At 33.5% G+C, this 27,509-nt stretch overlaps 2 protein-coding genes across 4 annotated transcripts; one reads left to right on the top strand and one right to left on the bottom strand.

The window, feature by feature from the left end:
• The first annotated feature begins 459 nt into the window (after positions 1–459).
• Positions 460–7,495, top strand: LOC123551245 (transcription intermediary factor 1-alpha-like). Its single transcript, XM_045340021.2, has 2 exons — positions 460–685; positions 5,058–7,495. Exon 2 carries the CDS (start codon positions 5,065–5,067, stop codon positions 5,863–5,865), a length of 801 nt encoding a protein of 266 aa, XP_045195956.2. The 5' UTR covers positions 460–685; positions 5,058–5,064; the 3' UTR covers positions 5,866–7,495.
• A 1,765-nt stretch (positions 7,496–9,260) lies between these two features.
• LOC128556262 (uncharacterized) lies at positions 9,261–17,771 on the bottom strand. Of its 3 annotated transcripts, XM_053540746.1 has the most exons (8): positions 17,612–17,771; positions 16,962–17,046; positions 16,636–16,751; positions 15,798–15,833; positions 15,220–15,393; positions 13,648–13,851; positions 11,847–12,230; positions 9,261–11,491 (listed from the first exon to the last, which is right to left on the bottom strand). In XM_053540746.1, the coding sequence occupies exons 1-8, from the start codon at positions 17,628–17,630 to the stop codon at positions 11,199–11,201; spliced, it is 1,311 nt and encodes a 436-aa protein (XP_053396721.1). In that variant the 5' UTR covers positions 17,631–17,771; the 3' UTR covers positions 9,261–11,198. The 3 variants fall into 3 exon arrangements, with proteins under 3 accessions (XP_053396721.1, XP_053396723.1, XP_053396722.1); XM_053540748.1 differs by lacking the exon at positions 13,648–13,851; XM_053540747.1 differs by lacking the exon at positions 16,962–17,046 and having other exon boundaries at positions 17,612–17,749.
• Positions 17,772–27,509: the final 9,738 nt, after the last annotated feature.

Raw genomic sequence — 27,509 nt, 5'->3', positions numbered from 1 at the left:
ATGATTTTTATGTTTTATTATCCCTTTCTTTTTTGTTTTTACTTTCAGCTTTTCATTTCTTTTTAGTGCTACCATACAGGATACAACAATCATCAGACCTTCTCCATTTAAAGAAAAACTTGGATATAAATCTAACATTTAACCTATAAAGGCCTTACTTGTATAACAGCTCTGCCAGTTTTAAATAGAAAAGCCTTAAGGCCTGTATAAAGATATTAAATGTTTTTACCATAATATATCTATAAATTACACTTATATAGAACTGAAGTGAAATAACTAACAGAAATTAGAATTGAAAACATCACTGTTTTCCTGCAAAAGAATGCATTAACATTTAAATATAACATGTAAAAAATGTTATGCACAGCCTCCTAGCGTATAATCTGAATAAGCTGGATTGGTATCTTTAACCCGAACAGTGCTGATCTTGATCAGTCTGAATGGATGTGCAGGCTGATGACGATCTACACTGGTCGCAAAGGCAGAATCAATCGTGTCCATCATGATAAACGTTAAGGATTTAAAATCTTAATATGTAGAAATTATTTCGTAAAATATTTCTTAAACTTGTCATGGTCACATGATAAGGAAGTGAAATGAAAATTGACATCATTATCACCAACATAGAGGGCAAACATCAAATACGGAAAACTGCACAAGACTGTAAATAGGAAATTCTCTTCTGGTATGTAGTTAAAAAACCATTTATTTATAATGTTAGAATAACTGAACAAGAACAGAGTCTATAATGATCAAACTTTAGCTCAAACAAAAGTTTCATAATTTTAATTTCTATTTCTGATAATTGTTTGTTGTCTAAAAGCTCGAAAACGACAAGCCAAAACTTAGAAAACAAAATATACAATAGAATTATTCAATTAAATAAATAGTTATTTAAACAATAAAAATATTTATTGAAATACAAATATCTTGAAAACAATTATAAACGGTCTGGGCAGCATGAACAATCAGGGAAATGCTGACTGTTTATCAATTTATGTATTATGAACAAAAGAATGGAAACTCTGGACTAGATGTTCGATTTTATTTCTTGATAGGAGCAGAAGTCATACTTATCAGCATTGCTTAGGCTAAATAAGCAACACCACTGTTACTTAACTGAAATAATCAAAACACTTTTGCTTAACTGAAATAGCGTAGGCCATAGTTGCTAAATGTTGAGAAAGACGTTAAACCCGAACACACACACACACACACATAATTGCTAAACTGAAATTTGCTTAAATGAAATAACCTAAACCACTGTTGCTTACCTCTGGTAACCTAAACTACTGTACAGTTGTTTAACTGAATAACCTAAATCACTGTTGCTAAACTGAAATAACCGAAACCACTGTTGCATATCTGAAATAACCTAAACCACTGTAGCTTATGTGAAATAATCTAAATCATTATTGCTTAACCAAAATAACCTAAACCCCTGTTGCTCAACTAAAAAAAACAGTAACCTTTTCCTGCTTAACAGAAATAAGCTAAACTACTCCAGTCTCCTATACCACAGTTACTAAAATGAATACGCTAAATTGCAATGACCTAAATTGCTGTTGCTCTGAAGTCTTCAGATATCACTGTAAAACGGTCACAGGACAAGGAAATAAACTGATATGATTATCTTCATTAGTAATAGGATTGTGATGAACAAGAACAGGAAGTTTCTCTTCCGTTATAGCATACAAATCAATTCTTTATTTTAAAATAACAATTAAAAAAGGGCAATGTCCAAGTGTTCAAAGTTTAAACTTGAGACTTTAGCAACAGTTTTATTTTAAGACAATGTAAGAAGCAGGGTGTCATGAAGGCTTTGAGTCACTAGTGTGATGTAATTCTTACGCAAAATAACCCACTGTTCAATTTGACAAAAAACTTACTGAAGACAAATATTCTGGACATTGTGAAGTTTTATGTAATCATAAAGCAAATGTGGCATTTTGCATGTAAACCAGGTTTTTTTTGTAATTTGATCCAAAAAACCAAGTTTTGAAGCAGCTACAAGACAAAGTTTCAAGAAGATCAGGATCAAGAAAGCGATCACAATAAATTTCCTTTAGAACTTTGTGCTTACACTTTATGGTTATCATATGTACACAGTTTTACTGGAATCCATCCAAAATTGTGGAAGCAGTTTGCATCACAAACGCATAAGTGCTATTAATGTCAGTATACAAATTTGTGCCGGTGTAATGAAGTATTTCGACCCCCATAGAATAACGACCCCCGGTCATTATTCTATAGAAAATGTGACTCCTTTCCTGTAAAATATTGACTCCCCTTATAAAAAACTGACTCCCTTTGAAAACTCTATAGAATAACGAGCCCTCGGTCATTATTCTATAGAAAAACTGACCCCTCCAAGTAAAATACCGACTCCCTAAAGATGACTCCCTTCGAATCTCATAGTATAACGACCCCGGTTATTATTCTATAGAAAAAGTGACTCCTTCCATGTAAAATACTCACTGCCGAAATTACTACATTCGAACTCTCATACAATATCGATTCCCGGACATTATTCTATTTAAAAAAGTTACTCTTTCCGTGTAAAACACCGGCTCCTAAAAAGACTTTCGACGATAATATCTATTAAAAAGTGATCCCCACCAAACCTAACGGACAATTTTACTAGATCTACAACTCTAATACCCTCCATTGCCAATAGTTAACATTTTTATTGTACTACTACTACTGGTGCCGCTACTTCTATTGCTATTACTACATGTACTTCTTCTTCTTCTACTACTACTACTACTACTACTTCTACTACTACTACTACAACTGCTACTACTGATACTACTATACCTGCTTCCACTAATACGTCTTGTACATCTACCTCTTCTTCTCCTGCTGCTGTTATTGCTGTCACTTATTCCTCTGCTTCTGCTGCTGCTGCTGCTGCTACTGCAACTGCCACTACCACTGCCACTACTACTACTACTACTACTACTACTACTTTCTATTGTTGCCGCTACCGTACTTTACTGCCACTGCTAAGTATTGCAACTTCTATTAATACTAAGTTCTATGCTAGCAGTTTCTTGTTCAGTTTTCTTCTGAAGAATTATTTCATACCGAAGTTTGCAGGGATTATTGACACTGGTGTGTTTTGTGAACGTATTGTGAATTGTTATTTTCCTAAAAAAATGTATACACCAAGATACAGCGTCTAGAAATAGAATCCCTTTTCCCGTTGCGGAATGCTCTGATTTCTGTGTCAAGTGATGTTATCAGGGGCTAATGGTCAAACGGAAGGACGGACGGACGGACAAGGGCAAATCTGTATGCTCCCCTCCCCCGAGTGGGGGCATAAAATGCAGCAATTAGGCCTTAGATACATGAGTTATCACTAAATTTGACCAAATGACCGGGGGTCGTTTTTTTTATGGGAGTCAATATTCTTCGTGAGGTTCAGTTTACTTCACGTAGGGGAGTCATAGTACTATGATCTGGAGGTCATAATACTATGACCGGGGGGTCACTTTTTCTATAGAATAATGACCGGGGGTCATTATTCTATGGGGGTCGAAATTCTTCATTACACCGGCATACACATTTTGTATGTCCATGAGCTCATAACTCTACAATGCTTGTAACAATCCTGAATAGCAAGAGATGTCAGAGGAGACAGCAGGCTAGACAATTTAGATGCTGTATAGTGAAATACAAGATATTTAAGAAAACTATAGTGTTATCACGGGAGTGATTAATGGGTTATATGATAAGGGTGACGAGGAACTATTTCTAGTTTAAATCGATGCATTAAGAAATTAACATAGATAGAATGAAATTGTATAAAATATGCTACCATAAATTTTAAATAAAAAGGGGACATAACGACTGGAGTAAGAGATGCGGATATTAAAACATATAATGTGGGTGATTATGAGGTTCAACCTTCTTAGTTCGAATTAAATCTACCATGTTACAACAGAAATAAAGTGAAAGTACATCAAAGCTTCAACCAGGTATATGGACTCAAATGCAGATGCCGACACTAAGCTTAGCAGGATAACTCTCCTGGCTGTGATATACTTTGTCTAATCAAGCTAAAAATGATTATCAATTTTTAATGCAACCATCAGGGTTCTTGACGGTTCGCTATTCAGTCAGTAAAGTTTCAGTGAACACCCCTTTGAATAATAAGTGGTACTACCCAATTTCAATGTTGGACCAATACATTTTAGAAATTTGGCACGGTAAAGGTTAAAATCAGAATAATTAGGATTCACTTGTTTGCACTGTTTTCTTACTGCATAACAAAGTACTTTTTAACAAATTACTGACCCTGTACCTTTGACATGTTTTAGTAGCATGTTATTTAAACAATTTTATTAGTTCAAAACTTTAGGACAATGACTATATATCTATATATGTAATTGGCACTACATGTATAATAAATGATCTTTGCAACTATTGTTAAACCTTTGGTTGTAAGCATGGTTAACCTTTGTTTGTTTTGTTAAAGAGATTGTCCTCTAGATCTTACGAATGCAAAGAAAAAAGGAAGTGTTAAGATATCAGAAAAATATTGCTATATCTCTCATGAAGTCTTTGAAACATAGTTACTGACAGATATACGTAATAGAATCACACGATAATTAGGTCTGATTTTTCCATTAAAAATGAAAAACGTTTTTACATGGTACCAAAGGTGAACAGCCTGAATCATAAAGCTTCATAACAAACGACTATTAAGTATGAATTCAGCCATGGTATATTAGTCAAGATGGTAGAAAAGATTCATTGCCAAGGCAACCCCTGTTCGATTCCCGAGTAAGATATGTTTTTTCTTTTAAACTTTTAAATAGTTAAGCAACAAAAAAGTGATGATCTGATGCTCATTAAGTGACCAAACTTCAATTATGAAAAATAAGTTTCCGCCAAAATGTGGACGTTAGTCCCTTGAAAAAGGGCTATACATGTTGGATCGAAGTTGTCTATGGTAAATATTACCACAGCACATTTTTACACAATCAACAATGGCCCTACAGCTATGAAGAATTGCAATGATTTATATAGAACATTTTTATTTTATTTTTCAGTTCAAACATGGCTGTCCCAGGGAAAAGGATGCCCAAAACATTTTCATCATCGTCAACTTTGGGCTCTGATGAAACCCTTCAAGTGTTCTGTCAGCCTTGTGACCGTGACGGTCCTCAGCTCCCTGCCCATGGTTATTGTGTTGACTGCAAGAAGCACTTGTGTGGCACTTGTTTAGCGGCTCACAAGAGACAAACTCTTTCAAGGCATCATACCCTTCTAGATAAAACCAGCATGCCACAAACCGTTTCTTCACTCTCTGTTCATCCAACGCAGCCTGACAACCTTAAAAATCCTTGCCATAAACACATGAAAGAAATGATCAAATTCTACTGTCCGAACCACAAAGCACTACTCTGCAGTGTATGTGTTACACTTGAACACACAGGTACATCTTGCAAAGTCAACTACATCCCCGGTATTTCTGACCAGGTCTTAAACAGCAAAGAAATTCGAGACATCTTGGAAGCTATGGATACCATTACTGAGCAATGTCGCAAGAAATCAGAAGAGTTAAAGAAAATTACCGCGAAGTCCAACAGTTCTGTGACAGATGTATTGGCTGATATAAAGAAGTTTAGGAAAAAAATAAACCAAAGACTAGATGAACTGGAAAAGCAAGCTGAAGATGCAGCAAAGACCATCCGACAAGAAAATAACAAGAACCTGAAGACAGCAGAAACAACTTGTGATGATGTAACCAAGTCTCTGAAGACATCATCTGACACCATTAAACATCTCAACACAACCAAACAAGCAGACAAACTTTTCATGGAGCAGAAATTAGCTACACAAATGATCGAGATTTAGAGAAATGTGTCCACCAGCTAGTAGCATATGATGTCAAAGAGTACAACTTTAAACCAAATAAAGCAATATCAACCCTACTTGACAAGGAGAGGTCACTAGGTACATTCGCAGAGAAATCATTAAAACAACCAAATCCTCCTCCAGCTGTTGATATAAAATCCAGACAAACTTCACATCAGGGTAAAATCTGTGTAAAGACATCAAGAGATAAAGGTACGTGCTTTATAACAGGAATGCTTCTCCTTACTCCTGATCTTCTAATCATCACCGACTGTAATAACTATGCTGTAAAAATGGTGGACACCTGCAGTCAATCTGTTACTCATCAGTTACAACTAGATACTAGGTCAAATGATGTCACCTCAGTTACCAGTAAACAACTTGCTGTCACACTTCCTCACAAACAAACTATTCAGTTTATGTCAGTCTCCTCAAACAAACTCAAGAAGAAACAAACTCTGAAGGTTGATGGTGAATGCTATGGTATAAGTTGCTGTCAGGGGAGACTTGTTGTGTCATTCTATGTTCCTGCAAAACTACATATTTTGGATATCAATGGTACTATACTGACAACAGTCAGAGGAGAAAACATTTTTAGCAATCCGATATATGTTACTACTAACACCAATTCTATCTATGTATCTGACTGTGGATTGAAAACAATTACAAGGTTAAACTGGCAGGGTGAGGTGACTGGTGGTTATGGTGGTGTAACTAAGCCTAATGGTATAACACTGTCAGATGATGGTACTGTTTTTGTGTGTGACTGGATGAGAGATGTTATAGAAGAGATAGCTGGTGACTGTTCTACAGGAAAGGTTATATTGGAGGACCTAAATGATCCCTATGCTGTCTGTTGGTGTGCTGACACAAGTAAACTGTACTTCAGCTGTCATATTGGACAAGACAAACATGACAATTTTCTTCAGGTCTTCAAGTTGTCATAACTAGAACAAAACTCATCAACAGTTTAACCAGTGTATCAGTCATCATTGTATCAGTGTATGATTCATAAAATCATTCATAATCATACGGGAACTGCTACTGGGCTGAATTAAAACGCCATAATCGGAAAAAAGAAAGAACATATTTGCCATTTGTCTGCATCAAAGTCAAATGAAAAAATAATTAATCATTGTCTATTGTTTAATTTCTTAATGGGCATACTCTCCTATGTTATAATTAAACTGATGTTATGTGCTGTTAAATTTGATAATACCTATGGATTTTGGATTCCCATACAAACCATCATCCGTACAGATATTAAATAGTTCACTATTATGTGGAATCCCTCTAATTGGAGATTTTGAAAACAAGTATTGATTTTCTACTTACATTGATTTTAAAGCAGTGCTAAAAGAAGTTGATGATGAAGTATCTTTTACTTTTAGTACGTGACAAATTCATCCTTAAGAAACTCGACTTTGTGTTTTCTTTAGATTAATCGTACTAATTCAGTAGAGACTTGATACTTGACGTAAAGAATGTTTAAATTAAAATTAAGTTAAAACTGCAAACTATTGGTACGTAGATAAAAATGATATGTAAGATGATGTAGGAGAAAAGTTTTCATTATATTTGCCTTACATGCAAAGATTCCAAATGCCAACGAAATAAAATAGGAAAGTCTTTTTGTCATATTATTTCATTATTGTCTGAGGGATGAAGTATGTGCATTCAAGTATTAATGTATTATATTGCATGAATGGTAAATGCTTTGCGGTCAAAGAAACATGGTTGAATATCTTATTTGTTTCAGCACCACTTTTTGCTTTCACTACATTACACTTCATGAGCAATGCTTTATTACTAGCAAACGGTGATGAGAAGATTTATTGCCATGGAGATAATATGCAACAAGTAAACCTTTAACTGATGTATAACGGATTGATACTCGCTAAGGGTTTAGTGGCAAGGGACAGGCAATTGTTGGTCCAGTACGTTTTTGGGAATAAACGCGTTTTATTTTATACTAATTTATTTCAGCTCGCTTGTGATGAAAGCATTGAACTTATTTGAACCACTCTCGAGTCCTCTTATAGAACCGCTGTCAGACGATCACGAACCTGACAACGAATGAATGTAGTATTTTTACACCGAACATTTGAAAAGGATTGTATGCTATTCTGCTATGACAGATTGAGACAACGAATGAATGCAGTATCTTACACCGAACATTTGAAAAAGATTGTATGCTATTCTGCTATGACAGATTGAGACAACGAATGAATGCAGTATCTTACACCGAAAATTTGAAAAAATATTGTATGCTATTCTGCTATGAAAGATTGAGACAACGAATGAATGCAGTATCTTATACCGAACACTTAAAAAAGATTGTATGCTATTCTGCTATGAAAGAATGAGACAACGAATGAATGCAGTATCTTACACCGAACATTTGAAAAATATTGTATGCTATTCTGCTATGATAGATTGACACAACGAATGAATGCAGTATCTTACACTGAACATTTGAAAAATCTGCTATAATAGATTGAGACAACGAATGAATGCGTAAAAAACAGTAAACTGTATATGCTTATGAAATTGTAAAAGTATAATAGAAAACGCAGCTAGAGAAAATACTAAGTTCTTTCATTAAACATGCATTTTAGTAGGGAAAAGTTGCAGTGATCTTTGTATAAAGATCTCTTAAAGTGTCATTAATAGTCGTGTAATTAAAGTTATCTAGGTACTGGAGCATGATCATTCTTATAGCATAAACACGTCAGACATTCTTATATCCAATCACAATAGATTTATAACAGAGAAAATTCCGTGACTAAACTCTAGAGGTAAATTAAATGTAATCTAATTATCTATATAATGAAACAGGGTACCCGACTTGCATTAGAAATATAAAAGGGACTGGAAATGATTTTTTTCGCACATGAACCAGTACCGGTGCGCCATAACATTAATTAAATTAAACTTGTCAAATTCCCAAAGATCTGTCAAAGGCAGTTTGTTTTTCTCCATATTGTTATATTATATTACGGTAACTATATTTTGCGTGAATATTGGTATCGAACTGATAATGATTTACAATAGAATATTATGTCCGACGTTGGAATATCGTTGATTTGAAACAACGAATTCGTTACCGCATACAGACAAAAAAAACATATATTATAATTAAACTCTTTTGAAAAAATCTTTATTTGGCCAAATTTGTATAGGTGAATGATTTGTATCTAGGCAGCAATGTAAGTTGATAACGATGTGATGTCTATTTTTAACATCATCCTAGCTGGGATCCCTAAAATAATTTTGTCTAAATATAGTCATCATTGGGATCCCAAAAAATATCGTGGAATCCCGCTGTCAAATGTTAAGGTCGCTTATGCGCTGTGTCCGGTTACTAGGGCAAACATGCATTAATGCTAATAGTGTCTATTATATCATATTTTATTTTTATTTATGGTATTTACATGTTTGGCTCGAGATTCATTATAATTATCTAAAAGAATAAATTGTACAAAGACTAGACTGGCTCCCGTCCTTATGTTTGTTTATGTTTTATTCATTAAGAGGGAAGTAACTCTAGCAGGTTGTTTCTACACTGACATTTTATTGCCCCTGGCTCCGAACATACAGATAAAATGTGCTTTTTAGAGGCTTAAAATTCCTATAAAATGTTTGCAGTATTTATATAAAAATAACCATGCAGCCGGTGAGCCAGGCTATACAAAAACATGTAAATGGAAAAGCAAAACTATGTACATTTTGAATAAGTATGAATCACATTTATTAAAATTGATGATGATGATGATGATGATGATAATGATTTTTATTATTATTATAGATACTACAAATATAGTCTTATATATATTTTTGCAATATACCTAAACAAAAAAATAAATGTATAAATATCGCCTTATACAAAATTCTGGGGTTTTTTTTATCATTTACGCCTTATACAAAATACTATTTTCTTTTATCATTTATTTTTCTATGAGTCACAGTTTTGATTTTGGAACTCGATCTGTGAAGCTTGTATTCAGACGAAACAGTATGTGTTATGTTTTAAAATTTTTACCGTTTTTGTCAGCATATTACACTTCTTAACCAGCAAATTAAGACATATTGATCCAGTTGTCCATTTCAGTTAAAATGCAATTTTTAATAAGCCCCAGAAGATATTTTATGTTACAACACATGTCCATATATCCGTTCGTCGGCCTGACTATTAGCAATATCTTTCCGCTCGTTTTGACTTATGTTCCTCAAACTTGATATGCACTTTGCTCTTGGACAGTGGATGACAGTTAGTACAAATATCTTGAGCACTTCTTGACCTACGACTCCCAAATTGTGCAGCCTTATGCATTTCTTAATTCTTCGAAAGGTAAATGTTATTGAAAACTTACAAAAATGTGTATGTGCTTACTAGGTAAACTTTAAATGTGTTATACCTTTAATATGACATTTGAATACTATACACATTCTGCCATATAACTGTTTCAGATACCATACTACCCTATAGAGCATACATTAGATACCCTATAGAGCATGAATTAAATACCTTATAGAGCATAAATTAAATACCCTATAGAGCATAAATTAAATACCCACAGAGCATAAATTAAATACCCATAGAGCATAAATTAAATACCTTATAGAACATAATTTAAATACCCTATAGAACATAAATTAAATACCCTATAGAGCATAAATTAGATATCTTATAAAGCATAAATAAGATACCTTATAGAACAGAAATTTAATACCTTATAGAGCATAAATTAAATACCTTATAGAACATAAATTTACCTTACAGAGCATAAATTAAATACCTTATAGAGCATAAATTAGATACCTTATAGAGCATAAATTTAATACCTTATAGAGCATAAATCAAATACCTTATAGAGCATAAATTAAATACCTTATAGAGCATAAATTAAATACCCTATAGAACATAATTTAAATACCTTATAGAGCATAAATCAAATACCTTATAGAGCATAAATTTAATACCTTATAGAGCATAAATTAAATACCTTATAGAGCATAAATCAAATACCTTATAGAGCATAAATTAAATGCCTTATAGAGCATAAATCAAATACCTTATAAATTAAATACACTATAGGGCATAAATTAAATACCCTATAGAGCATAAATTAAATACCTTATAGAGCATAAATCAAAAACCTTATAGAGCATAAATCAAATACCTTTTAGATTATAGAGCATAAATCAAATACCTTATAGAGCATAAATCAAATACCATATAGATCATAAATTAAATACACTGTAGGGCATAAATTAAATACCCTATAGATCATAAATTAAAAACCTATAGAGCATTATATAAAATTAAATGGTTATGAACAGTCATCAACATGTAGTTTTTTTAGACATTTTGGCACACTGTCAAGTGCTATGTCAGTATCGCTACAATCTATTATTGGTCTTGCTCCTTTACATGTTCTGTCCTTGGTTTCTTGGAGAGCGACAACGGTTGTCTGTGACTCCTCAGTTGGTGTTTTCTCCGGTACATGTTCTTCTTCTGGTTGTTTTCTATCTGGTTTGTAATCGTTCTTGTCGTCATTATTTTCAGTTTTGACATTATCAGTTTGGAGTGTGATATTTCCATTTAAATTATAATATGTAAAATCTACAAAATAAGAATATCAAATACTCCCCAGAATCGTCCAAAAATAGCAAAGTTATTAATTTAAAACTACAAATTAAATATTTAATTTTACACAAAACAACATTCGCAAAAACATCTGAAGTGTAAAATGGTATTGAGTAGAAACAGTTCATTTGTCTGACATCACGGAAATGGCGGCCATCTAAGTAAAATGCATCTCACGTGGTCTTTGAATGGCTAAAATATTTCTCATTATATTCACCGTATGCTGGAATATATAACGAAAACATTATTTTATGCAAGAATGAAAGAGTTAATAAATGTTATGACTTAAAGTACTATCCAAAAGCAAAAGTTCAAAATTTGAATGCCTTACTTGTGTTATGGTTCGTTACACCGCTCGGGCTACTTTCAGAGCTACAATCTGTGGGTGGTGGTGCCGATGGAGTAACATCTACAGGTCTACCCGGGTTACTAGCTTCTTTACCGCTAACTGAATAATTTGAATCTTTATCTTTCTCGTCAATAACAGTAAAATGACCATTTTTCATCATCGGGCTAGTCTCATCACCGTCAACTTCATTAACATCTATTCCACTTTCAGCTGATGAGCCACTATTTATTCGTGATGTCTCTTTCATTTGTTTAATGAGTTTGATCCGTTGATGATGTTGCCACAAATTTGCAGAAATAAGCACGACAGCAAGAATAAAGAGAGCTACGCATGTTGCTACAAGGTAACAACCAACGTTATACCACCCTGAAAAATAGAATGTGTTTCTGTTTGTTTGTTTTGGTTTAACGTCATACACGCAGTATTACATTATAGTCGAACACCTACTTTCCCTAGTGATTCGACGTCAGCGAACTTAACCTCTCGGCCTTGGCACGGCAGTATAGAACGTAATACTAGTAATGTGATTTATCAGTTTTACTTTTTTTGACTTACATTATGAAAGAATGTCTTTATTAACATATGTAACTTCTTATTTTGCTCAGTACGTCTAACGAAAATAGTCAGAATCTTGACAATGTAAGCTTGTTTATGACTGACCGTGCGAAAAGGAAAAAATACTCAAATACCTTCCTAATATACTCTCAACAACTTTTCTTCTAATATCACATCCGTTTTTTTTTTTTTTTTTTTTTTTTTTTTTTTTTTTTTTTTTTTTTTTTTGGGAGGGGGTTATTGTTGTGGTTTTTATCTCAGCCAAACATTGACAAATTTGAATGGAAATCGGACACAATGGTAAATGACTATTTTCTATAATAACAAGTAACGATAACAATTCGTTGAAACTCATTTAGCGGTAAAGGTTACAGTGAAGTAATAATATATTACATAATCAGTCAATCTGAACTGACAGCAGTGCACTTCGCTCGCAACGAACTGATTTTCAAAAATTGAAATGGAACATCCGTCAATATTTTCAATATTATGTGTAAATTTCATACCATGTCACGTGTGTTATATCACTTATAACACCACATTAATAGATAACGTGGCGTCAGAAAGTATAATAACGTTGATAATTTTCAAATTTACACAGACAAATAAACAAAGTGTTAATGAGAAATAATTATGCACTCTTTTTTGTCGCAAAATGGTATTGTGTCGGTTAATGTCGCTCAGAACTCGTGCATATTCCTCAATAAAAATCCTACAATATGCTTAGTCAACTTGTATAATAGCATCCGAGGTCCAGATTAGATCATATTCTAACCCTTTGAGAGTGTAAGTCGGATTTCACTCTTGACGCAGAGCGACCAGTACCAAGTTTCACTTGTTTGCGACTGATTATTTTGGGTTTTATTACAACGAATTTACGCACAAATGTTTTCGATGTTAATTTATACCTTAGCTAATGATTAAACAATCAGTCCAAGTTTCATTGAAATTTGTCAACATGTGGCAGAGTTTAAAAAAACTTCGAGTTCGGAAGTAGAAAAGTTGTGCGGTAAAGAAGCACAATATTGCTACTCACATGACAAAAATAACCATACAGCAAGAAAGTATAAATCAGATACTGTTTATGTTATTATTCGTAAACAACACGTCCGAGTCAAACATCAGTTTATACGATCTGACATAAGATAACCATATGATCAATATAAAAGTATACAGTATACTAAATTTAATGTGCTTTATGTTTTACTTGATATATGAAAATGCTTACGTATGTACGGACTGGCAATGCAAGATGGTGCTCTGCCTGTCCATTTATCATCACCGAGGCATTTCATTGTGCTCGCACCAATGAGCCTGAAACTTCCTTCACATGTGATTGTGACGGTCGTGTTTATGGAGAAACGACCATTTGAGTCTGGATTCGGAGTTACATATGCATTGGCTACCATGGGTGACAGAGCACAGGTTTTAACTGAAATTGTAGATAGATTTTCTGCAAACTAATCAGAAAACAGACTTATTATAAAAGATAAGATAGTTTCAAAGTCCCCGAAAGGACGTAGTAAGATTGTAATGGTTATTTACATTTTACATCGTGGCATGTTTATTTGTTAGATATAATACTTGTTCAAAGCGAATGTTTGACATTGGATGGTTTCTTGTCGTACAGTGTCAGGTTTATTTCACTTATAAATATAGCAGAAAGTTGGTCGGTCAATTAACAAATGAGAAGAGATTTAACTATTTTAACTATTGTATTTGTTCATTGGTTTACATGAAAATATTTGTCTTTAACTCATGTAATAATTCACGCTTCACGCCCCAACCCCTTACGGTTATTGTTTTCTATATATAAAACCTAAAATGAAGCAAGGCACTAAAAAATTTACTACATAAACAAATAAAAACTACTCTTAATAGCATTTTTCACAAGAAGGTCCGACAACAGAGTCAGTCTAAGCTAAAACATGTACATGCAAAAAGCTTACATTGTCCAACGTTTAACGTCTCCAGCAGACGAGAAAATTGTAATAGATAATGATAAAGTTTTAATGTTTAGATTAAAGTTAATTTAGGCTTATGGTGTTTTCGTAAATTAAAAAGCAAAATTAGTACACATAAAAACCAATTTTTGAAAGCATAGTTAAACACACGCACAGACTTTTCAGTCTTGAGTTAGTTGAGAAAAAAGATTGAATATATAGCTGTAGTACCAAAAGGTGTATTCTGTTGATAATAGACCAGTTCGTCATGTCAACGCAATAACTCAATAAGTGCTTATAATATATATGCACTTATTGAGTTACTGCACTGACATGACGAGTTAACCAATGCAGTATCGAAATAAATACAGTTGTTGTACAGTCATTCTTTAGGAACCCAAAATAAATTACGTACGCAAATCAGTTGTGGGAAACCAGAAAACCAGACACGCCTTTGTTCAGTATATTCAGGGTAAACAATTGAGTCACTGATGTATCTGTTACTGAGACAAATAACTTTAGGGAAATTACCTAACACACCACATAGTGGATATAATTATATAAAAGTAGTATATAGTTTTTTTGCATGCACATCTACCACACCTAAGTACGTAATGAGATTAATACACAAACAAGATAACAAAACTAATTAAAGAATAGTTATTTGTTATGACAACAAATATGTAGCAAAATTACATACCTTTGTGCTTGATAAAATAGAAAAATAAAAAAAAAACAAGATTTATTACATTTCATTAACAACAAAATATACAGATAGTTTTACAAAAGGGAAATTTTAATATTCTTGTAATTTAGATTTTACTTCAAAATGAAATAAAGGATTTCTCTTGAATTACCTTCACATGTTGGAGACGAGAAACGAAATATGCCAAACTCTCCACACTGAGCTGTGTTGGTAAAGTGTGGCTCATAACCGTCTTCGCATGCTACCCCAACGGTTCCATCTTGCTGAGTGTGTGTTGTATTGACTGTTATATTTAGCATAGTGCTCGATACTGAGCAATTAGAATCTAAAAACAAACAACGTATTTAATATTAATTTCATCAATTTCGTTACAATTAATGGCTTAAATCAGCATTTAACATTTATTTATATTCAAACCATTAACACAGCAGTTCTTCGACAAATTTTGTGTCGTTAGTTAGTTTCTGATTCAGCCATTTACACAGTGGTGGTTCTGTGTACTTAAGTTAGAAGCTAAAAACAAACACCACTTTTAACATTATTCTTGGTAAAGCTAGTTATGCAATGGTTATTCATAACCTAACAAGAATTTTGTAAAATGCGCTCCCGTATATACCATTAAACTGCTTATAATATTGTCGATTGACTGGTACTATTTGAAACTATCGTATAAAGCATTCACATTATCAGTTTAATTAAATGCATTGGAGCTGATATTGTAACTCTTACCTTGTTTCCTTTGTAGCTCCAGCTCAACTTTATAATCTGAAAAGACAGTTTAAATGATGAGTTCTATATTAAAATAATGTTTAAATACTTTTACTTCTTGCCTTGATTTATGTATTCAATGATGCATGTATGCACAATTCAACGTAACAGAAGCTGAAACTAAATGTTCCTGTAATGAACCCATATCATGCTGGACACGACTGATTCTGCCTTTGCGGCCAGTGTAGATCAAGATCAATGCAGTCTGGTCATGATCTGCACTGTCCGCCATTCAATCAGTATCTTATTTAGGTAAGAACCCCTTTTAAACAGTTAGTGGTACTTTCCAAATTGAAAGATGGTCATCATTGAAATTTAGCAGGGTTAAGGTAATGGCATACTCCGATTTTCACGGAAAAGTCGTGCTATATTTATGTTTGCCCTACGATATTAAGTATACACACGGAAATTGCCGAAGATCGTAGCATGTCTGTTATCTTGAAACGGGAAGTTGTTACAAAAACTTTTATACTAACCGATGTAACTCATTGCAGAGTTGGAGCGGTCTTCTGCGCATGCCCGAAAGTGATTATCAGTTGTAGCGCACGGCAAAAATATGCATATTTTCGCATCGCATGTCCGCATGTATTTAGTGCATAATATGCATAAAATACTGACCAAAGTTTAGGGTTAGTATCAACATGGTTACAAAATATATACATTAAAGATAGTTTTCATTCAAATTTAGTTATTCCGGTATATACCGGAGTCTGTAATTTATACCGGCGCTCCAAGTCTGCATTGAGTCACAGTCTATACTTACTATAATGATTCTTAACTTTAAGTCTACTATACTTACTTATGCAATATGGTGTACATGCTGAAGGTTGTTGCTCTGTACCACAGTCCATGATTATATCGGCGCAGTTTCGGCACATTTTGAAATATTCTGAACAGAATTGGTTATCAGTTGCCCTGGAAAACAAAACAACATTGAGTGAAATGACATTGAATAATACATTTTACTTCTTTGTATTTTTTACATCAAGTATAGTAAATGCATGGTAACTAATGGAGTGATATTCTAAAGTGTTATTTTAATACACATGTAGCTATGAAAAATGGACCGTAACGACTAAACGAAATATTCAACAATTTAAAAATGTGTTAATACGACTAGATTACTTGTTACATATATCTCCATAACAGTAAGTCTCTTTGTTTGAAGACATTGGCACAACGTTGCAAATAAGAAGAACTGCCGTGATAACTGAAAAAAGACACACAACGAAATCGTTAAAGTGAGTGTTTGTAACAGTTCCGTATAGTGGACGCAACTTGACCCCGATGGTTGACCTTTGTATTCCAATACATAATGAGGCACAACCTACTATTGAAAAGGAGTGTACGTAAAACGCTTCCTCTCTTTGCATTCATAAATTTAAATACACTGCTGCCCTACAACTACGAGGGTTGTTCTCTTGTTATGGATCGTACATCTATGATGATTATTTTCCACATTTTGTTCTGAGTAATGGAAAATGATCACCCTAGACGGCTACCCTAAGCACCCCTTATTTCTACAATGAAAAAATCGGTATGAAAAATCAGTCTAAGGTCAACCATCGCGGTCAAGTTGCGACTACTATATTTGAAATGAAAATTCGTGTTTAAAATCTAAACAATCGTTTCTGTACAGTATATAAACCCAAAGTAATCAGCAAAAGTATAAAACTTAAGGACAATTATGTAAAGTTTAAACTATAGCTTTTAAATGCTATAACGATCGATACATATTTTATTATAGCCTTTTTTTAAGTGATCGCAAAATTTACCGTTATTAATCCACCGCATGTTAAGTTTTCACTTTCACACTTTACTGCAAATATTCCAATCAGTGAATTCAAAGATTATATCAGATACGCTTTAACTTATATAGGAACTCTAAGCACACCGAAAATGTAGTTTATTTTGGTATTATGATTAAATTGCCGATATTGTAACAGTTATTGTTGTGGTAATCGTATATATATTGCATCGTGACGTTATCGGTGGGATTTGCTTCATGGGATTCCTTTATCGGGAATCCAAGAGTTAGCTCATTATTTATGTTCACTAATAGCTAATGGTGTAATATGTTATTTATTATGCATGTGAAACGACGTACCTGAAAGGTTGTATTAATATTTGAATTTAATCGTAATTAAGCAGTTACCCTGATTATATATAAAAGAACTCGTTCCTGTTTTGTTTTCTGTATTCAGACATAGCGAGTACTCTTAACGCTTAGCCTTGCGTTTTGAGAAGAAAAAAAATCAAAGAACATCAAAATCATAGACAGAAAAGGTTGTACAACATGAAATTTGATCAGCATATAACTCTACAAATCAATTGTCAGTATACTGATATATACATTGAATTCCGGAAAAGGACTGCATAAAGAGGCCACACTTTTGGACAGTTCAGCTCCTTCGAAAACTCGCCGTTTTCAGAGAACTGTAACATGTCCCTGTGCTGAACTTTCACAAAACAAATTGGAACGAAGTTTTCAGCAACTCTTTCTAAATGGTATGCATTGTTAAAGGGGAACTATCTGTTTATCAAATATTTCTGTGTTTTGATGATATACTCCTAAACCTTAAACTCTTTAGCCTGACATATAAACTTTCTGCACTGTCACAAAAGTGCTGTAAGGACATGACATTGCTAACGTGTCATCTGCAACAACTGTCGTGCATTCGAATTATCCCGTTTTCACATTAATGCAACTTATATTGAAAATTATCAAATTTAAATCTTTGAGAGGAATGCACTTGTGCATAAGGTTGAACACACGAGAATATGTGACAAAAAGTAAAAAGCATGTAGCTTGATCTTTTGAAGACTATCCATTCAAAGAGGTGTATAAAAATGGTGAATAAGCTCGGTTTCAGCATTTCGTTGAGCTGATTTACACGTATTCGTAATAGAATTTGGTTAAAATGTAACAGAAATAACATTGGTAGAAACATTTCCATTACCTCTCAAGAACAAACTCAGTTAAACCGGGTCTGCTATTGTTTTGCTTGGTTGCATTTATCTTCTTACAGATTCTATTTCTGCTCTGACACATCAGACAAGTAATAAGTTTCGCTCAGAACGTTCAATCATGTTTTGTCTAACATTAGGGAGCAAAGTAACGGGAAAATGCATGATTCATCAGGTATACACATATCAACAGCTTGCACATATCCACAAAGAAAGGGAAATTTCCATGACACATGGACTGTGCAATCGGATATGAAAAACCTTTTAATATTTATAGCAAGGATATGTTCTATCTAGGTTTAGTCTTTGACGATACGCAAAAAAAATATATTACGATTGATCGTAAGAATCTAAAGATAGATATGATAGAATATTTTACTGCCAAACGTATTGCTTAGGCTGGAATCCCATTCCAAGATATTTACTAAGATTTTTAGATAATACATGAACAAAAATGGTGTTACATAAGGAATGCGCATCTGGTCATACATTTTTACAGATATTGGACTATCTGAATCCTATGAATGTCTTTTATTTCCACTTCTACATCTAGAAATGCAACGTTTTAACCCTCGATTTTTTCCTACTTTCCTTATACATGTTTTTTTTTTTTTTTAATTTTGTGCAGTTGTATTGTAAAATCGTGTACAAACCTGACCATCATTCAAATACAAAACCAAAACCAAACAAAAAACAAGAGCTGTCTCCATAGGATGACACATGCCCCCGATGGCACTTTGAATGAATAGTTATGGCCGATGTTAGAGTTTAGGACCTTTGACCTACGGACCTGGGTCTTGCGCGCGACACGTTGTCTTACTGTGCCACACATGCATGCGTAGTTATTGTAAAAGCCATGCATGAATGACAAAGATATGGACCGGACACGCCCATCATTGCACTATCATGAAATATGACCTTTAACGTCTAAGTGTGACATTGACTTTTGAGCTACGGACCTGGGTCTTGCACGCGACACGTCGTCTTACTGTGGTACACATTCATGCCAAATAATTTTAAAATCCATGCATGAATGACAAAGATATGGACCGGACACGCCCATCAATGCACTATCATGAAATATGACCTTTAACGTCTAAGTGTGACCTTGACCTTTGAGCTACAGACCTGGGTCTTGCACGCGACACGTCGACTTACTGTGTCACACATTTATGCGTAGTTACTTGAAAATCCATCCATGGATGACAAAGATATTGACCGGACACCCCCATCAATGCACTATCATGAAAAATGACCTTTAACGTCTAAGTGTGACCTTGACCTTTGAGCTACGGACCTGGGTCTTGCGCGCGACACGTCGTCTTACTGTGGTACACATTCATGCCAAGTTATTTGAAAAACCATCCATGGATGACAAAGATATGGACCGGACACGAAAATTGCGGACAGACCGACAGACGGACAGACGGTTCAAAAACTATATGCCTCCCTTCGGGGGCATAAAAAAAAGACAAAATCAAGTAAATACAGTTTTCTTGTCAATTATCAGTTTAAAAAATATTGACTGTAGACCAAGTGTTGCGTTTCTAGATGTACTCAGTATATCTTAAAAATGCATAATCAAGACAAAAACGATATCAGAGCCGGGGATCCCACCCAGACCACCTCGGCAATAAAAACAATTTATGGTAGTTAAACTCGTGTAAAGCGTTACAAATTCAGTAAAGGAATTAGTAAAAACAAATAATTCTCACGTGTTTCCATAACAAATAGTGTGCCAGTAATCAAGAAAGAAACATGATGCAGTAAAACCTGCTTTAGCGCTCTCCTCTATTAAGCCAACCTGTCTTAAGCTGCCAGTGTCTCATTTCCAAAAATGGTCATTCTTTCTATAAATTACCTGCATTAAGTAGCCACCTGCTGTAAGCAGCCACTTTTTCTCACTCCCTTGGTTGGCTTACTAAGACAGGTTTAACTGTACCTTAAAAATTTATCATTTTTTGTTGTCGCGGAATTGTTTAATGCTACAAAGGAATAAAGAACTTCAAATCGATCAATTTTTGCACTGAAAATTAGGGCATACTACAAAACATGGAGTGGAGTCGTGGAGTGGAGTCATGGAGTGGAGTCGTGGAGTGGAGTCAAAGTTGGAGTGGAGTCGTGGAGTGGAGTCAAATTTGGAGTGGAGTGGAGTCAAAATTGGAGTGGAGTCATGGAGTGGAGTCAAATTTGGAGTGAAGTGGAGTCAAAATTGGAGTGGAGTCATGGAGTGGAGTCAAATTAAATTTTGTTTTATCAATAATATTTATTTATTGATATTTTTATAACTATTCAACATAATAATGCTTTTGTCTTACATTGATTGTAGCCACAAGGAACAGAGGGCTTGGCTAATTGTTAATTGTCAGTATATTTTTTCTCATTGTTTTTTTAAGAGATTTTTTAAAGCATCACATAGATATGAAATACAATTTTATTTATCTGAGAACAGTTGTAGGCGGTCAACCCATGGGAACATATTCAAATAAACCACAGTATAAAATACTGGTAAAAAGTAATAACCAAGTTTCCAAAACTAAGTTCCAACTGAACAACTGTAGGAGCATGTTCTAATTACTACTTGATGTATTCTCTGATGGGTTGGGTATAATAATAGACATTATTTTTCATAACCTTTATCAGTGAACAAATATAACACTCCTCATCAATGTTTTTTTTTATTGAAGTTTGTTGTTTTTGTTGTTTTACTTAACAAATTTTTCACTTGGCCTTAGATCATTTTCAAAACTTGTTGACAGATTTATTATGAGAACCTTTCAGTCCCATTCTAAATACCAAAAATCAATTTACAAGTTTAATTATCTTATTAGATGAATTATTTCAGCAGTATTTAATTTAAAATAAACAAGAGGAATTTATGAGTCAGATAAAATTTAGATATTTAAACTTGTTACATAAATATTTTAATATTTGTGATTATGCATTATTATATAGTGTTTGAAATTGTTTATGTCCACTGATATTGAAATATTGACTACCGTTTAGCTCGGGTAAATAAAAAAAATAAGTAGCATGCATGTTGGTGTGTTAAATTCATTAATTTTATTGCTGACAAATTTCTATTGTATCATCCCGCGACCTGCAGCCCAAAGCCCGCAATTTTGTGTACATGTATATATTTTGCGGGCTGCAGGTTGCTACAATGAAACATTTTTCCATTATAGCAACCCACAATTTAGTGTTACTGTATTAAATGGTTGCACATTTTTACTCGAAAAATGAGGAGTTGAGTACAATAAGCCTCTGCAATTTTGTCAGGTGTGATGTTGATCGTTGAAAAAATTCTTGTATTTTAAGTTTACACTAATTTCTTTATATTCGATTGCGAAACAAGTTCTTACAACTTAAGATTAATCGTTCGCGAGACTCATTTCAGATGGAATTAACCTCGAGTTAAGATGTTTAAGTTGTCTTGTAAAATGAAAAATGCAGTAAGTATTTAAAAACAAACTCAAACTCAAACTCATCACAAATTGCTGTATCTCGTACAAAAATGATAGAATTTTGAGATTTCACAAGTTATTCTTTTATTCTGAGACCTGGATGCCCAGGTCAAACCGAAGTTATGATTATTTTTTTATATGCTCCAGTAACCAGCGTGTACACCTCATTCAAATAATTATTTTTTATAATTTAGCTTTAACGAATTTATTTATTCCGATGTTACTTTGTTCCCAAAAAATTGCTTTACAGTGTAAAACCGCACTGAAAAATAACGACCGGTTAAGGAACTACACATGGAGTAGCATTATTTATTGAACGACCCTCGTATTTCTGAGTGTCAAAAAGTTGGCAATTTTTGAAATCCATCTGTTTAGCGTGCACAAATTTTAGCAAATTTCTGATTTCCTGACTTATGTAATGATAACACATTGTTATGGTACATTACAATTTTATTTACAAATATAAGTGAATTTTTACAATTTGCCAAAATTTCCACCTTGCTAAGTTTACCACTTCTACAGTATGTTTCTGCGCATCCAAAACTGTCTATTACTTGGATTTTTCATTAATTTTCACCATTCTGTGTTTATCACAGGTAGCTAAATACCTTCTGGAAATATATTGGGCAAATAATTTAGTTAATTTATTACTATTTCATCTATGTACACACATATCAAAATAAAATACAATGCACATGTACTCTTAAAATCTCAGCCAAGTTTGATTCTGGGCTACACCTGTATACTGTAAGTCAATAGTTGTGGCCATTCAGTATAACACAATTTGTTACATATCACCTTGTTAGATCTAGTATATTACATGTATCTTGATTTCTTTAGGAATCCTAATCATATTTATATACAATATGAAGTGATCTTAAGATCTAGATCTAGATCAGGAGTGATTACAAGGCAAATCAGACTAAAAAGTCTAGCAGAGTCAGAGCTATAAGGCCTTGATCTATAAAAAAATAAAATGATGCCCATGTTTACACTTTCATTTCTGCAGCAATCCAAATGATATGAAGAATTAAAATCTGGTGCAAGTGTGATGGTAAGATCGTTAAGAAATGGGCTGTGTCATAACCATTTATGCTTGTAATGTTTAAAAGAAAATTCTCTTCAAATGGTCACATTGACCTAATGATTCCAATAGCTCCTTCATCCGAGTGGTCTCAAATGCATTTCACAGATAAGAAACATGTATTTTATAAAGTTTCACCTAAAAGTCTGTTACCTTTAATTAAAAAGAAAAAAAAACAAGAAAAATAACATGTTATCTCCGTGTGATGAACATTTAATATATACATGCAAATGCCATTTCAAATTTAAATAATAAATCCAGTGCTACATTGACATAAAATGCTACAAATATTTTTCATCATTTTTAATTGGAATTGACACCACTATGATAATGCACAACCTTTCTCCTGTCACTTAAAATGAAAATTAATGTAGGCAACAACCATCCAATATACCCTAATTAAACCTTTAAATATTTAATCAACCACATGGTAGGTGTTAGAAATACATGGAACTAGAACATAGGTATAGACACTACATTTATTATTTCAGAAATATGTTATACATGTATGTATACTGACTCGCATTTTCTCTAAAGGGCAATAAATCAATTATTTTGTTAACAGGAATTTAGATGGAGCTTCACAGGCTTAATACAACATTTCAAAATTTTGACTCAATGACTCCACTCCAAATTTGACTCCACTCCAAAATTTGACTCCACTCCAAATTTGACTCCACTCCACGACTCCACTCCAATTTTGACTCCACTCCACCACTCCACTCCATGACTCCACTCCACGACTCCACTCCATGTTTTGTAGTATGCCGAAAACTAGAGCATTAAACGTGTGCGTTTGTATTTTGTTCACTGATTAACTGAATAGGTCTTGTATTGCCATGGACAGGCATACACGTACATAAATGATGTTTTCAAATGCTGTCTTAATTTACAGTATAATGAGATTTATGTACTTAACAGAAATTAAATGTCACATTATTTTAAAACTATGCACTAGTTTTCAATGTTCGTGTTGGAATCATGGAGCTCATTCACTGTTCATTGCTTATTTTGCTTTGTTTGTTTTGGGTTTAACGCCGTTTGCAACAGTATTTCAGTCATGTAAAGGCGGGCAGTTAACCTTACCAGTGTTCCTGGATTCTGTACCAGTACAAAACTGTTCTCCGCAAGTAACTGCCGATGAATCAGAGGTGGAGGACTTATGATTTCAGACACAATGCCATTTATCAAATAGTCACGGAGAACATAGGATCGAACTCACGACCCCGCGATCAGTTGACCAACGCTCTACCTACAAGACCAATGCTCTACCTACAAGACCAATGCTCTACCTACTGAGCTAAGCGGGTGGTCATTCATTGCTTATTTAGCTCCAGTTAAAACAATGCTAGGGATTTTTTTCATTAAATCCCATGAAAAGACTAAGTTAAACCAAGAATGCTAGGTATCGAGAGAGATATAACTCTTTTCACTGATATCATGAATAAAATAAGAACACCAAGACAGCTTTTGCTTTTAGATACATTTTGCAGTGGAAAAAAGTGACGTCCCGTGCTTAGACTCAATTTTGTCTTAATTATTGACCAGTTCATTTAATATTTATTTTAAAATTGAAGTGTTCCACTTTAGCTGGTACTATAGGGGTAATAGTGTTGCACTTTCAATTGTCTCTGCACTTTTCTTGGCTGTATTATGTGATTGTTATAGATTAATTCATACATTTTGATGTAATCAGCTTTACTGGATAGTGCAACTCTATCTTTATACAATTTGATATCGTGTGAAAACTAAAAAGTATGGAATTTGTAAGTCCAGTCTGCCTTCTATCTCTAAAGCATTTGTATTGATACGGAAGCGATGCCACTAACAAATTGACAACGCCATGTTACAGGAGCACAATTGAATAATATTATTTTGCAATAGCATGGTTTTAATAGTGTGATGATATCCTTTAATAGGACACCGGGCACATTTCCATGCAATCTCGCCAGGCAAAGGCATGTAAAATGACGTCACTTGACCTTCAAGTAAAGAAAATGAAAGTAGACAGGTTAAATTTGAAAACGAAAGTTGCATTTGCATTTTGTCGATAGTCAGGGCTCACGTGCAGGGGTCATCCCGTCAAAATGTATGTCGATTCTACGGAAGCCTGAAAGGGCCATCATACGCTAATACGTTAATTACGTTACAGGTGCGAAAAGGATATTTGATAGTGACCGTGCAATTAACAGCATCTTTTTTCTTACTGATATAAGCTGTATCAACGCTTTATCATTATTGTGATGTGTTTCTGTTGTAACATCACCATCATGTTGTATTGCTCTCGCACGAAGTGCTGACAATGAGATAATACGATGGCCCTAACGAACCTCCATACCTCATGATATTTGATATTTATGTTTATTTATAGCTTTTGGCTGTCTGCCTAGTATCTATGTATCTGATTACTTTTACTTTCCTTACGCTTGAAACAGAAAGTTGGAAGAGAAATGAGGTCAGGAATGTTTTTCACAATGCCATTGCATATTGTGAGTATAAATTTTCACTTTTGTGCAGATATTTCGTTTCACAAACTCTATAAAATATCTCTGTAGCTATTCATATCATTAAATAAGAACGATACAACGGTTAACATGTGTAAAGGTTATAGGATATAATATTTCTTGATCGTTTGATTCGCATGAAAGGGCGGATAGCGTTCTACATATTAATCATAGTTTAAATAGTAAAAACCTGTTGCACTGTTTTGACATACATTACATTTTGATTCTGAACATGTATTACAGTTGCCATGTAATGGATTAACATGTGGATGTATTATTCAAATACAGGTTTTCTATTTATTTATATTACGTATAGTCAGATTTTATGTGTATCAGCATTGATTGGCGCATGGATGTAATTTTTTTTTTTTATACGAAGGTCATTTCAATTATCTTTGTTTCTAATTTTTCAATGATCAGTCGATATGTCCTTTTCACAAATCGAGGGTTCAGAGCAAAACTAGTCTAAGTATATATAGAAATAGAAGCAGATAGACTAGTTTCGCTCTGAGCCTTCGAAATATGATCAATATATCTCCAGTTCAATTCACAAGAGAAAAATTATGTTAGGAAAATTGATTTTGCCGAGCATCAACGTATCTCATTGTTAAGTTGGTTGCTATAATGTGACAGAAATATATAATTTGTAGATCATGAATATCATGTGTTAAAGATTTATTATCAACCTGTTGTTCTATTCACAAGCCAAACATTTTGTATGTGGAGTGCTTCAGTTGTTATTTGTGATTTAATATCAAAATGAAACAGTCTTGTATTCTTAAATATGTGGATTATATGTAATATAAAACGTTCAGCTTGTTAAAATCATTTGAGAAAGAGGAAACTGAAAAAATTAAGTACACTGTATCATAGGCATTCGGCGCATTTGTTTGGTCAATAATGATGGCATATATTATAAAAAAAAACATTTATAAACTGTCCAGTACCAAAAAATAAATCCAGCAACCATTTACTATATACTGTACTGATTAATTAAGTGCTATCAATAGACGATAACATGCCTATGATTAGACTCAATAAAACCAAACCAAGCCTGCAACAGTTTTGCTTTTTTTCTGATTTTTTTTTTTTTTTTTATTTATTTATTTTTTTTTATTATTATTATCATTTTTGCCGTGTTGATTGACCAGTAGAGTTTCCTTGTTTCTCTTTCAGCATTGTTTTTCAATAATTATTGTTTTACTTATTTCTCATCAATGTATAATTTGAGGAAGTCGCTTATGAATCATTGAACTAATTGCACTTTCTCATGCCAGTATCGTTTTAAAATTGTGTGAAAGGAAACTAAACTTTTTTACAATCAACTAAAATATTTCTTTTAAAAGAAAATGTATGTATTTATGAGCCATGAGCAGTTGCCGTAAATGAATTAATACTTAAACTTCTAAAGTACTGCGTACGGATTACTGTTTTAGGGTCGATGTATTTGCCCATGATGCGTATTATATTGTTTGATTTAACTTTTGATATTATGGTCAAAACTGCTTTGTCTTAAGTAATTTATGACGGATCATTGGGAATGTTAATAATTTATGTCTATACATAAGCTGTCTAGGTATTACAAACCATAATTAACATAATTATATCTGGTGACAGCTAAAACTAGTGACACTAAATTAATTCTTCAATTAGA

This window comes from Mercenaria mercenaria, chromosome 4 (genome assembly GCF_021730395.1).
Source record: "Mercenaria mercenaria strain notata chromosome 4, MADL_Memer_1, whole genome shotgun sequence".
Lineage (NCBI taxonomy): Eukaryota > Metazoa > Mollusca > Bivalvia > Venerida > Veneridae > Mercenaria > Mercenaria mercenaria.
This window is presented reverse-complemented; position numbering and strand designations above follow the sequence as displayed.